The following is a 13426-nucleotide window of genomic DNA, read 5'->3' as shown; positions in this document are numbered from 1 at the left end:
ACGCTGCAACCCAAGTGTGCACTGGTGGACGAACAGGTACACAAGACATGGTCCGTCCATACACTGGGGCCAACCGCAACACCTGGTGGCCGCCACCTCGAGCTGGTCCTTCCCTTCCATCTGCACAGAAATGCCAGAGGACCTTTCTACCCTTGGATCTGACCTGGAGAGCCCCACTGCCTGCAAAATAAGATCCAAACCTCTGCCTGGCAAACCCCGACTGCCACAGCCATGCCTGCCTCTATTCTCTTGCCTCCCTGCACCTCCTGGGTCCTGAATGCAAACTCCTCCACACTCTCAGCCTCTGCTGCGATGGCACTCAGATATTGTCTCTCTGAAGGAGCCACATCACACGCAGCGCCCGTGGCACAAGGGCCCTTCTGCCAGACACGCTTCTCTCCTCCTCACTGGCAAATTCCTGCTCATTCCTCCCTGAGAAGATACTTGCTATATATTCCATAGAGGAATTGTATCTAGAATACATAAGACACCCTTACAAACCAATGAAAATATCACAGACAACCCAAAAGAAAAATGGGCAAGAGACTGGCGTCCTCACAGAAGGGGACATCCAAGTAGCCAGCAAATACATGAAAAAATGGTCAGCTTTATAAGTTGCCAGAGAAAGGTAAATCAACCTCTAACACGAAGCCATCACATACCCGTTAGAAAAGGACGAGACACGCAGCTGTTGGCAAAACCAGGCCCTGCTGAGCCTCACATGCTGCTGCTGGGAAGACAACTGGCCCCTGCCCATGGCTCCATCTGGCAGCCCTGGGAGAGATGCACGAAGGACCATCCTTCAAGCCCCAGCTGCTCTCCTGGGTGTGTCCCCAACTAAAACGAACCCTCAGGTCACAGGACCCAGACACTGGCAGCGGTCCATGACAGCCCAGACCAGGAACTGAGTGCTCACAGGGCGGATGTGTGAACCGAAGGTGACATATTTGCAACTCAGAGTGAGCGGGGCCAGCACAGTGGGTAAGCTCACATCAGCACCAAGAGACCAGACGTAAGGGCACAAGCCTCCGTCCGTATCTTATACAAAGCAGGTCATGCTTGTCTGTGCTGAGAGGAGGTGGCGACAGTCCCTAGGGTGTCTGGGGGGTGGGAGGGGACGAGGAGACTGGGAGCTGGTGGGACACTCTGCTTGTGGATGTCTCTGTGGTCTCCCATGTACTCCAACACAGAGCTTAAAAATTCCTCCAGGCAAACAGGGACAAGGCCGGCGTCTGCCTCTCCAGGATTCATGAGCAGCTGCCTGGCTCATCGGAGCCTACCAGACCTGGAAGGACCTGAGCGCAGGGACGTGCATTCTGGCCCCTGCACCACACATCTGTTGCAGAGCTGCTGCCAGTGCACATTTGAACACAACTCATGGACGGATGGAGCTGAGACCCTCCCCAGACACAGGTGAACAGGCGAGCCAACTCGGCTAATGAGGTGGAACGGTGTCAGGGTGTCCAGGGACCACCTCAATGGGTGTCCAACCTGGTGAGGGACCCTGGAGTCCTGCCTGCTCAATGGTGCGTGCATTCCTTTTGGTTTTTCCCCCTTTTAATCTCCTAGAATAGTTTCTACCTAATTCTAGTCTGCCTTCAGACATGAAAGAAAAATTTGTGCACATCAGGCCTGCAGAAAAAGGAGTAAGAACAGGAATAGTCTAACCACAGGAGAGCCCCTCAGGGGAGTCCTGCAGAAGTCCCCTGCCAGCCTCTCCAAGCCCTGACCCACCCCTGCCCCTCACCTCCTCCGGGAGCACCTGCTGCCCACGGCCCCGCCCCACCCCTCACCTTCTCCAGGAGCACGCCGCCCCGCTCCTTCAGCAGACAGTTGATCATGACGGTGGCGGCTCGGGAGCAGTTCTCGTCAGGGTCCCCCAGGCCTTCGAACATGGTTAGTAAGAGGCTGATGAGTTGGTCTGGTGGGAGGCGCTTAGCGATGATCTAGAACAGTGGTGCCAGAAGATCAAAGAGGGTGGAGGTCAGCACCCCAAATGCCATTCCTTCCAGGTGCAAAATCTCAGGATCTTGAGCTTGAAGTGGGGTACTTCCCTTCTCCTGCCTCCCCGCCCTGCTGGGGCAGGGGTTGGGGGGGGCTCATTGACAGGGGCCTGCCAGGCTCCTAGAAGGTGGCCCTGGCCAGCTACGGGGCTGGGGTCGCAGCACCCTCCTAGTGTGGCGGGCTGGGAGTGACCCAGTCAGTGCAGCTGTTCTGGAATTCTTTAGAACACAGGGAGTCAAGGGCAGGTGGGTAGCCTGTGCCAGCCACTGAGGCCCGGAAGGGCCTCCACTCCCCCACCGGTTCAGCAAGCAGCAAGCCACTTTCTCTCTCCCTTCAGTGTAACAGAAACTGGCCACAAGTCAGGTCACATAAAGCAGCACGACGGTGAAGGGAGGACACCAGCGACATGCAAAAAAGCACAGATGCCGAAACCAAGGCCACGAGGCCCCTGCTTCTCCTCTACTGGCCCAGGGCTGGGTCTATGCTTCCCAGCATCTAAGACCCCACCCCAGAAAGTGCCCTCGTGGCCCCTTCCCTTCCTCTTCCTCTGCCAGACACAAAGCATCAGGACCCCAGGCACCAGACAGACACCAAACAGAACAGCAGCACCAGCACTGCACTGGAGAGCACTGGGATAGAGGCAGTGTTGGCAACTCCTTGGAGCCCTGCTGGGCCTCTGATCGTGGGCACCAGGCAGGCCAGGGGCAGGAAGGGGCAGGGCCCACCTCTGGCCCTTCCATGGGTGGGCCAGAGCCTGTAGTGCCCTGCAGGCGATGCCCGCAAGCCCTCACGTGGCTGTCGGGTCATGGTCAGCTCAGGGCAGTCTACACATACAATCACCGGCACAGAGCGGTCCCCCGAGATCCTGGTCCAGAAAGCTGCCTCTCCAGTGAGCAGCCTGAGGGTGCAGGCAGTAGGTGCACAGCAGCAGGCTAGCTGGGCCTCATCGCCTTACTCCCTCCTTGGCCTCCACAAAGGCCTTGCCACACAGAGGACCTGTCCCTTGCGTGGACTGTGCTGTTCCACACAGACAGGTGCAGGTGACAGGGCAGTGCCACTCAGAGAAGGTGCCAGAAGACCTGCGCCCAGCCCTGTGCCCATTGGCTCTGGGTGGCACCTGCAGAGCCTACAAGATACCAGGTGCTGCCTCCAAAGTCTGTCCTAGCCCCAGCCAGTGCCAGTCCCTCCTTCCTGCCATAGATGTTCTGGCAGGTACCTGGGCTATGCTATGGCAGGCGTGGAAGAGGATGGCTGGGTCAGGGTGCTCGAGGCCATCTTTGAGGGTGAGGAGCTGCTCGGCCATGTCATCGTGGTAGTCTCGGGAGAAGCCTGAGTGGCAGGAGGAACAAGGAGTCAGGCTAAGCCCTCCCTGGAGGTCCTGCAGCCCAGACCCCACGCCCCATCCCTGCCAGCACCTCTGCCCCACCATGGCCCCCATGCCCTCAGTAGGGGCTCACCCTCGTAGCCCAGCTGGAGGTAGAGCAGGGAGTGGACACAGCCCACGGCCTCCTGGCGGGTGGCAGGCCACAGGTCCGCACACCGGGGAGCAAAAAGGCCGACGAGGAGGCCCAGGTTGTGGAAGGGCACCAGGGCCTGGAGGGGAGACGGCCAGCATGGGGGAGGGGATGGGCAGGTGCCCCTTACACCACCCAGACTTAGAGGAAGGCCGGAGTGTGAGCAGGAGGGCAGCTGTGTCCACACAGTCCTGAGCCTTCCCTGTGGCCTGGTATGGCCCCCACAGCTCCTTCTTTCCCATCCCCCCTGTCCAGTATGGGCTCAGCTCTGACCACACCTAGTCTACTTGGGTCCCTAAGAGGGGAGGACCAAGCTGTGGCAGGCTGGCACGGAGGCGTGTGCAGGCAGAGGGATGCCAGGGGATGAGGAGGGGGGCTCCAAACCAGCAGCAGAGGGAGTAGGACATGGGAGGTCCCCTCCCGCTACAGGACAAATCCCGTCAGAGGGGAAGGGCTGCATGAGATCCCCCTTCACCCTACCTAGGTCCTGGTCCCAACCTTCAGAGCCTCTTCTGCGCTCCTCAAACACCAACCCTCCCCCACCTCCTCTTAGCACACGGCCCTTGCTGCCTACTCCTGGGGCTTGTGACATCGGTCACCCACCTCCCCAAACACACGCCCGTCCTCTGACCTCCACCTGCCCTCTCAGCCCCACACTTGAGGCCTTGCTGGGAGCCACCTATGCCCCACCCTTGCACAGGCTCCTGGACTCTGCTGCTCTACCTGGCATCTACCTTCTTGTGACCAAAACTCATCCCCAAAGTCACCACTGATGAGAAAGAAGAATTTCAAGTCAGGAGGGAAAGGCTGGAATGCAGGATAACAGATCACAGTGACGGGCTGTGCCAACTAAGGTTAGTGTCCGCCACACCAGCACGGGGACAAAGTCCAGCCTGACCAGGGTTAGTGGGAACAGACCATGGAAGCAGGCAGGCAGGACACCCTCCACGTGCGCACAGAAGGCGTAAGCCGTAAGAAACACACCAGCATTAGCCACATAAAGAATGAAAGTTTTGGTACATTAAAAAAAAGAAAAAGAAACCACCGAGAAAAAGCCTACAATAATCTTGACAGATGACGAAAAGATCTGACAACATCCAGCATCTGTTCCTGATAAAATTTCTCATTAAAACAAGTAGACGGACGCTTCTAGAACATGATAAAGAATAAATACTGCCAAGCAACGCTGAAGGCCGAGGCACAGGTTAGTCCTGGCCAATGGGTGGGCCCTGAGGACAAGGATCCCTCTGACTCAACTCCAGGTGGCCCGCCTAGGGACACCCCCTGGCCCCTCCTGTGTCTCAGGAGGACTGCAGGAGGACCTGGAGAGGCCACCAGAGGAAGGCCAGGGAGCCAGGGGCACTCTGGACGTGACGGCCACCCCCAGCGGTTCCTCAGCCACAGGGGCGGGGCGGGGCTGGGCCGAGAGTGGTCGGGGCCCCACACTCACGCTGACGTGCAGGTGCTCCAAGAAGAAGCGCAGCAGGCAGGCGCTAAGGCCAAGCGCCCGTGCCCGCTCGTGGCCCCTCGGAGACTTGATCCACGGGCTCAGGTGCTGGGGAAGATGGGGCTTCACACAGGTGCCAGCTCACGGGGCAACCCAGGAGAGCAGGCGCTTGTGCGTCGCAAGGAGCTAGGCAGGGCTGCCCAGCATGGCTTCGACCTCACGGCCTGCTGCAGCTCGCCCCTGCCCTCTCACTCTGGCCCAGCCCAGGTGGACCTAGAGCAGGCTGGGCCTCTGGAGGCACAGGGTGGCTCCTGCCCTGGCCCGAGAAGGACGCGTTCCTAAGAACAAGGGTGGGTCCTACCCATGCCCACAGCCATGCTGAAAAGAGTGGGAAAGCAGCCTCAGCCTGGCACAACTCCCCTCCCCATCTCCATGGAGCTCATGTCTGGGACTCACAGGGCTCCTCTGGGGTGTTTCAGCCCCAAATCAGGCGGTGGGGGGAGGGGAAAACAGGCTGCAGAGGCAGCACTGGGACGCAGCCTCCCGCGTCTGCACACCTGCCCAGCAGGACAGGGTGCCTGCTCACATGCTTGCAGATCCCCCCAAATTGCAGAGAGAACCAAACTGCCCCTGTGGTGCCCCACAGGGAGAGAGGGCAGGAAAACCAGGTGAGGGGCCAGCCGCCAGATGGGGCGCCCCCCACGACAGTGCATATCCACTGCATACCTCAACCATGACCTGCAGGCTCTGGGGGGTCATGCTGCGCTGCAGGAGGCTCCTGAGCAAATCTTCAAGGGCACGCATTGTGTCAAGATATAGGGCCTGGAAGGAGAGCCAGCCACTCAATCCCACGATGACCCGAGGGTGATCCCACGGCCCTCAACGGCCTTCCCACTGTCCCCACGGACATGGCATGTGGCAAGGGCCACACAGTGATACCTCCTGGCAGCCCTCCTCTCTGTCCTCAGGCGGCAGGGCCATGATGCTGTGCAGGCAGCCCTGGACCATGTCTGCCTGGACCTGCTCCTCCAGCACCGGCTCCAGGGAGCTGAGCAGCACGTTAAGGGCCTGGGCGGTGACTGCTGCAGCTGCCACCGCACTCACCGCGCCCCAGGCCCATGGCTGCAGCACACACGTGCACACACGCAGGCCCACGCATGGGCCAGAAAGGATACACCAGGTAAGTGCAGGTGAGCATGGCTTTCTTCCTGATGGGCGTCCTCAGGGAGTCTGGGGGCTCGGCCCTGATGAACTCCTGGGTGAGGCAGCCATAGGACTCAGACTTGGAGGGAGCACCGGCTTTCCTCCCCGGTCAGCCTCTGTCCCTCAAACCAAGGGTGGTCAGGCCCCTGAGGAGCAGGGCTGCCCCCAGGCTATATCCATGCACATGCCCCTCATTCTTCCCCAGACCCCACCTCCACTCCTGCTGTCAATGCTTGTGATGCCACCCACTCTCCCAGGAACCCGCCTAAGGACCCACCAGCCCGCCCAGTGCTCACCATCATCTGTGCCACCAGTTCCGGCTTCCTTGAGAAGTGGAAGGCACCAGCTTGGGTGCTGCTGCAGATGGCCTGGCTGACCATGCACATGCTTTGGACAAGGCACAGCTTCAGGGCCGGGTCCTGGAGGGACAGTGGGCTGCAGGAGGCTGCCAACATGCACCCCCCAGCGCTGCCCAGCCCTGAGGTGGTGGCCACCCCCCCCAGCCCACAGCTGAGCCCAGCGCACACACCCTTCCTTCCCAGGCCTGTTTAAGTCCATGTGGAATGGGGGGTGGGGGGTAGTCCCTGAAGGGACTGCTGTGGCACCAGGTTTCCCACAGCATGATCCTGGGCAGAACGACAGCACAGCAGACGCCGTGTGTGGTCATATGCCCCCAGAGGCGGGAGAAGAGCCCTCGACTGAGAGGGCCGTCCCGGCCTGTGGGTCTCAGAGAAGGGGTGAGGGGTCCCATCTTGAGAACATTAAGGACCGGCTGCTCCCACTCAAACAGGTAGGGAAAAGGAAACTCTCGGGACAGCCCCAACCCTCCAGCCAACCCCAGAAGACCCAGAAGGGTCTGCTCTTCAAGGTGTAGGGGGGAGAGACTTCCCCAGTGAGGGTCTTGTCAGGTTAGTGCCAGCAGTGCCAGAAAGGAAACATGTTAGTGAGGCCAGGGCAGGCCTTAGGAGGTCCAGGGGCCTCCAGTGCCATTCCCACTGGACTCCAGCCTTGGACCCTCTCCTGGGTGCTCACTGGGGTCCAGAGAGATCCCCCCGCAATAAGCATCACGGATCAGAGCCAGAGGAGACTCAGGGCTATCCTCGGATGGGCAAGGGCTGTGGCCACAAGGAGGGGGAGCTGGCTCAGCTGTCCCCAGGGTGCGAGTCCACAGCCCAGCTACTCAGAGGTGGCGGAAGCCCCCCTCCTCCCCACCCACCACCCAGGGCCCGGCCAGAACAAGAGCTCTGGCCCCTGTCCAGCCCCAAGAGGGGCTGCTCCAAAGAGCAGTAGGACAGGAGAGGTCCCTGGGGGTGTTCGAGAACATGCCCCCTTGGGCTGGGGCCAGGAAGCCCTGCGAGCTCCCCCTCTGGCTTCTGCCCCGGGAGCTCAGCCCAGTTCAGAAGAGAGACACGAGAGGGAACGCGGTTAGCGTGTGAGTCCCACGCACGGTACCTTGGTCTCTACCTTTATTCCCAGAACCTGAACGACAGAAAGTGAGAGGGGTTAAAACGTGAGGCTAGCGTGGCGGGAAGCCCGGCGGCCAGGCCCACGCGGCGCCCACCTTCGTGTTGAAGCACTGGAGCATGTTCCGCAGGATGTCGGCCTCGACCTTGGCCAGCACCAGCTCGCGGGGCGCCCGCACGGCCACATGCCCGTAACACAGGATCAGCGCGCTCTTTGCTCTCTCCACCTCGCTCTCACCTCGGTCCTGGGGCCAGAGGAATCACAGCAGGACTTCAATCACACGGTTAATTTCTCACCCCGCTAGGGAGCCTGGGACTCAAACTCGCAAGTTTCCAAATCCCTGAAGTCCTCCCAGAAGAAGGGCCAGAGCTGGTCAGTGACATCAGGGGCGTAACCCAGCAGGTGGATGGCACGCCCGAATCTGCGGATGGGAAGAGCTCCTTTGCCAGGGACTGGACAGGACAGCTGGCCGGGCATGGGCTCACTGGGGACCAAGTGGCACAGGAAAAGGGCTGAGGGAGTGGGGCCACGGTGGGGGACAAGCAGGAGGGAGAGCTCGCCATGGAGGCCCTTGTCCTTGTTTAGGCTGCGGACGAGCCTGCAGACCGGCCTATGTCCTTGGAGCCTGTTCCACCTATGCACGTAGAAAGTGTGGGCAGGGGCTGGCCGGTTGGCTCCATCAGTTAGAGCACAATAACACCAAGGTCCAGGACTCGGTCCCTGTGCCAGCCAGCCGCCAAAAATAAAAAGAGAAAAAAAGAAAAAGGTGGGCAGGCCCACATGCCCAGTCCAGTCCTGAGATTCTGTAACTGGAACGGTCACCAGAGACAGAACACCAGGGGACAAGAGCTGGGGTTGGGCACGCGGTGATGGTTCACCCCTGCCTTAAATCAGGCCCTGGCTCCGAGGACACAGCCTCCACTGGCCACAAAGTGGCTGAGTTCCGAGCAGACAGTCTGGACGTACAGTTCCCTCCCCCGCCATCCCGAGCCCCTCACCACCCTCACTCGACCAGCAGAGGGATGTGTGCCCGTCCTTGCCAGCCGGATTTGCTTCTGTGGGCGCTTTTGCACCCCTGCCCATGGGAGGGAATGTGGGAGCAAAACCTGCCGCCTGGGCTTGATGCCAGCTGCCTGCCCCGCCCCAAGCCTGTGGGTACCCCAGCCTCAACTTGTGAAAAGACAGAGCTGCCCTCAGACAGGCAGGACCCCCTAGCCCCCAGGACTTTAGAATGTAGGGCAGCAGCTGGGACACAAAATCACCGGACAGTCCTCCCTCCTGGGCCTCCACCTTCGGCCGCCAGCCTGACCTCTGTACCTTAAAGATGTTGAAAATGCCCATGGATTTTCTAAACACATCCGACTTCACAAAGTCCTCCAGCTGGGCCAGGGTGTCCTCAAGGTGGGAGATGGCACAGATCCCAAAGCAACAGGCAAGGCCCTGGGGAGACACACAGAGCACTCCCACCTGTGCAAGGGGGCCCACGGCCACGTGTTACATACAAGGAGGAGCGTGCACACACATGCGTGTACCCACGTGCACACAAACATGGACACGCAGACAGCGCACCTTGCACACGTGCACACTGTGCACACACCACATATGGTCATCTATGCACACTGCACACATATGCACACATGCACACATGCTGGAGGGCTGCCTGCAGGGGACAGAAGGTAACTACTGTCAGCCGGCCCTTGGGCCTCCCGGACTTCCTGCAGAGAAGATGACAGCACCTCGTGCTCTGCCTCCTCCTGGTATCTGGCTGTTTCCAGCAGCTCTCGAAGATGTTTCCTCACCACCTCCTTACTGGAAGCAGCACCCAGGGTGGTTCCTATGCATTTATACAGGAAGTTCTGAAACAAAGCCAGAGGACACGGTGGCACCTGACTCCCGAGGAGAGGAACACCCAGAGCTACCACAGCACTGTTCCTGGAGAGCCCATCCTGCCCACCAGACATGGGAGGGGCTGTCAGGAGCCCACAGTGCTGGCCACCGTGAGCACGGCTGGGTGGGTCCCGGGCAGGGTCAAGGAGCAAGAGGTGGGGCAGCACATTGCCACATCTCCAACCACCAGCCAACCAGGACGAGGCTCACAGGACTTCTGTTCCTGGCTCCGCCAGGGCCATCAGAGCCATGTGAGACAGGCCTAGACAGCAGGTGACACAGACTCAGGTCACAGGAACTTGAAACCTAACGATCACGTGAGGCCCCAGCAGCGCCGCACCTTCTCCTGGGGCGTCCCATTGTAGCAGGGCAGCTGCTTGCACATCTCCCGACTCAGCTGGCAGATCCATATGTTGTCAGACACGGCAGCCAGACTGTCCCGCAGGAACTGTGGATGAGGATGTCAGTCAGGGACCGGGAGCTGGCTGGGGAGGGGCCTAAGGTCCAGACATGTCACATGCGATGACCTTTGGGCGGCCCTTGCCGTGGTGGCAAGTAGTCTTAGCGTAGTGCAGTGGGTGGCAGAACAAGCCTGGGTGGCCCGCCACACAGCAGTCAGGGCCCAGATGGCTCTGTGCAGGCGGGGGTGGAAGAGAAGGCTGCCGTGGCCAGGATGGCTCAAAGCCTGGGCTGCCAGAGAGTCGGGACCCTGTCACAACAACCTTTGGGGCCGGCCAATAATCCTCACCCCACAGACTCCCATCTGCTCTTTGGCTCCTCCCCAAGCCAGAGCACTAAGTTGAGGCAGGCAACACGACCCTGGGAAGGTGCAGCCCTGCGGCGTCTTCTCCCCCAGGCCCTCTCCACCCAGCAGAAGATGTCTCAGTGCCCAGGGCTGGCCACACCCTCAACCTCCTCTCTGGTCTCACCATCAGCAGCTTTTCCTCCCACTCTTTCTGTGACAGGGTTTCCTCCGTACATTCTGAAATAGCAAGTCACACAGTCGGCCTGCACCCTGCCAGGCAGGCCCATCCTGATAGGCAAGAGTAGGGTCCTCAGAGTCCTGCACCTCCCACCTGGCCCAGGTCCACCTCATCTTCTGGAGTTCGGAGGCTGCACCCATCTCTCACCTGCTCTTAAGCAATACCCAGTAAGGAGCCCCTTCCGAGCCCCAGGCTGTCTAGGCCCTTTCTTGGACCACAACAGAGATTGTTTCTCCCAACTTACAAAACGCTAGTCCCCACTGGCCAGCCCTGATGCCACCTGGCAGAAGTGGGATCAGAGGTGGCTGGTGCCCCCACCCCATGCAGCCCTACTCACAGGACTGTGTCTCACCATCCAGGTACTCCAGCAGCAGGGGGATGGCTGTCTCCCAGCGCTGACCCAGCAAAGGGTGGATGTTACGATGCAAGACGTTCAGGAGGCGCAGCGCGGCCATCCCGCGGCTGTCCCCCAGGTAGGGGCTGGAAGACACAACCTGAAGGGGGACATAGGTGACAGCACAGTCTGAGAGGGAGCTTACAACCGAGGCTCACACCTGCTCCTCCAGGCTTGCAGGGCCATAGTGCCCAACATGGACGAGAGCTTCCTGCAGCTCTTCCTGATGTGTGGCCACCCACGGTGGAAGGACCCCACTGTAAGCACGTGACTGGTGGTCCGCACTGAGAAGGCAGCATCCTCAGGTGCCTGTCAGGAGCCCACGACCCACTGACAGGGACACGAGGACACAGAGAGGAAAGCCCACTCCTCTCCTGATGTCTGCTGCAGGATGCCACCAGCACCGGTGTGCTGTGGAAGTGGAAGCTTACCAGAAGCCTTGTGGCCACAGCATAGGGAGAAGGCAGGTTCACTGCAGATGGAGACATGGACACAGTTACCTGGCGCCCACCCAGCAGCAGGCTGAGCCTAGCTGGAGGCCCGGGGGTGGGGGCGCACCGTGGGCGTCGTACTGGATTAGGAAGGCGTCGGCCCCTGCCTCCTGCCTCTTCAGTGCCAGGTGGGCAAGGCTCTTGCAGAGTGGAGTCAGGGCCCCAGTGAAGCGCACGGGGGTGATGAACTCGAGCAGGTACGGCCAGAGGACCTGGGGGAGGAGAGGGCCCGTGGGCCTTGAGCAGCAATGGCAGCTAGTGGCTTCCATAAAGCGTGCCCTGCACTTCTTGCAGCTCTGCGGCATCCAGCAGAGGGGGCGGGAAGAGCCTTTGAAGAGCCACCACCTCCAGCACTGCTAGAGCTCAGAGGGGTAGACGGACCCTTCACGTGTCTTGCTGTGGCCAAGGCGGCCTGTGAATGCTCCCCGGCCCCTTCCCTAGAGAGGCCAGACTGCCACCGCACAGTTTAGTTGTTCCCCAGGACAAGAGGTCAGGAGGGGAGTGGTTAGTCACAGAGCAGGCACGGGAAAACTTCCCAGTAGGCGAGCAAGGGGCAGGGCCTGAACTGGAAGCCCCCGCTCAGGTGTGCACACTCACGTCGCTCATCCTGTCCACGGTAGTGCTGACCAGGTAGAGGGTGCGGATGCTGATGGCACGCACGCTGTCAGCCACGAGGTCCTCGCTGTCGGGGCCCGGCTTCTCAGGCTGGGGGCAGGGGCAGAAGGCAAGAGCATGGGGGGCCGTGTCTGTGCACTGAGGCCACCAGTCAGTCTCTGGCAAGTGAGGACAGTCTGAATGGAAACAGGGCAGACCCTGCCTGCCCCACCCTGGGGACATGCGTGTCACCTTCCAGGAAACAAACTCTACCCTAAAATCACTCAAGAAAACAGGCTCACCTGGCTCAGTTCTTACCTTCAAAATAAGCGAAACCTTAAGCATTTCCTGTAAGCTACTGACTCCATAAAAAATCTTTGTCCTTGTCACCCCCACTCCTCCTCCTCCTGCTGGCTGGCGGGCCCTGGGCTGCTGCTACCGGCACAGATCAGGGAGCGGCTGGGCTGGCTGCCCAGGCCTGGGGCTGGCCAAGCTGCAGCCGCTGTTGGAGTCAGTCCCCGCAGCAGAGGGCTCGGCCTTTGTGCAAATGATAATCACCTGAGAAAACTCCTGTTTTCTACCAAGAATTGCCTACCATCACCTCAGCAGCCTGAGAAGGGGAGTGGCTTTTTCCTGAGATGCCACCTGTCGTCTTTGTCTGGTGAAACAGAGCTCAGCTCCCTGGGAAGCTTCCACGTGAGACAATGACTTCTGTTCTCTAAATGCTTTTTGAGGCTTCCATTTAGGCTTTGAAACAAAAGGAAAAGCTGAACAACAAAGAGATCGACAGGAGTGCAGTGGTGCAGGAAGCGCTCACACCTCTCTCAGAAACCAAAGGTCAGGAGTAGAATAGTGATACCTGGGCCTTGACCAATAGCTTTTAAGGCATGCTCTAAAAATACAGATAGAACTTTATACTACACATGGACGAACAACTTTGAAAGCCTGAAAATTAGGGCAGAAAGAATATCTCAACAGACTCAGAAATCAACCTAGCCAGATTCAATGCAGCAAAGCAAAAAAATTACAAGTCCACAGGCGCCGCGAGAACATCCACCTGGAGGCTGCCGCTGCTGCTGCAGTTCCCTCCACCTGGAGGTATGTTAAGATCACAAAAGAACCATTTGGGTTAATAAAAAAACCAAACAGAAGCTGCAAACCTTCTGGTAATGAACACCAAGAACACAAAATCCACCAGAAGCAGAAATATTAGGACACACAGACCAAGGGCATATACTTAGCCTAAAAATCTTACCATAAAAGGGAAAATATTAACAATATGAACCCAAAACAAGAAAAAACCCAGAAATATGTGAGACATTGTCACAGCTGAAATAAGGAATTCAGTTCAGGAAATTAATCATATAATGGATGTCACTAAGGAATTACAAACTGGGAGGAACAGACTGAAGAAGACCTCGAGGAAGAAGAAATATAAAAAGAAT

At 59.1% G+C, this 13426-nt stretch overlaps 1 protein-coding gene across 4 annotated transcripts in view; it reads right to left on the bottom strand.

Annotated features, from left to right (window-relative positions):
• Window positions 1-13426, bottom strand: part of MROH1 (maestro heat like repeat family member 1) — a 79649-nt gene that overhangs the window by 15315 nt on the left and 50908 nt on the right. For 3 of the 4 annotated variants that reach the window (XM_063079216.1, XM_063079219.1, XM_063079218.1), the window contains 18 exons: window positions 11985-12092; window positions 11455-11599; window positions 11328-11368; window positions 10855-10996; window positions 10449-10501; window positions 9860-9967; window positions 9369-9488; window positions 8950-9072; window positions 7730-7876; window positions 7621-7647; window positions 6465-6587; window positions 6141-6220; window positions 5905-6013; window positions 5692-5787; window positions 4969-5073; window positions 3462-3597; window positions 3221-3333; window positions 1794-1946 (listed from right to left, as the gene is read on the bottom strand). In XM_063079216.1, coding sequence (XP_062935286.1) covers window positions 1794-1946; window positions 3221-3333; window positions 3462-3597; window positions 4969-5073; window positions 5692-5787; window positions 5905-6013; window positions 6141-6220; window positions 6465-6587; window positions 7621-7647; window positions 7730-7876; window positions 8950-9072; window positions 9369-9488; window positions 9860-9967; window positions 10449-10501; window positions 10855-10996; window positions 11328-11368; window positions 11455-11599; window positions 11985-12092 — 1929 coding nt within the window. The remainder of the gene's footprint in view (window positions 1-1793; window positions 1947-3220; window positions 3334-3461; window positions 3598-4968; window positions 5074-5691; window positions 5788-5904; window positions 6014-6140; window positions 6221-6464; window positions 6588-7620; window positions 7648-7729; window positions 7877-8949; window positions 9073-9368; window positions 9489-9859; window positions 9968-10448; window positions 10502-10854; window positions 10997-11327; window positions 11369-11454; window positions 11600-11984; window positions 12093-13426) is intronic. The other variant, XM_063079217.1, reaches the window with a different exon arrangement.

This window comes from Cynocephalus volans, chromosome 15 (genome assembly GCF_027409185.1).
Source record: "Cynocephalus volans isolate mCynVol1 chromosome 15, mCynVol1.pri, whole genome shotgun sequence".
Classification (NCBI taxonomy): domain Eukaryota; kingdom Metazoa; phylum Chordata; class Mammalia; order Dermoptera; family Cynocephalidae; genus Cynocephalus; species Cynocephalus volans.
This window is presented reverse-complemented; position numbering and strand designations above follow the sequence as displayed.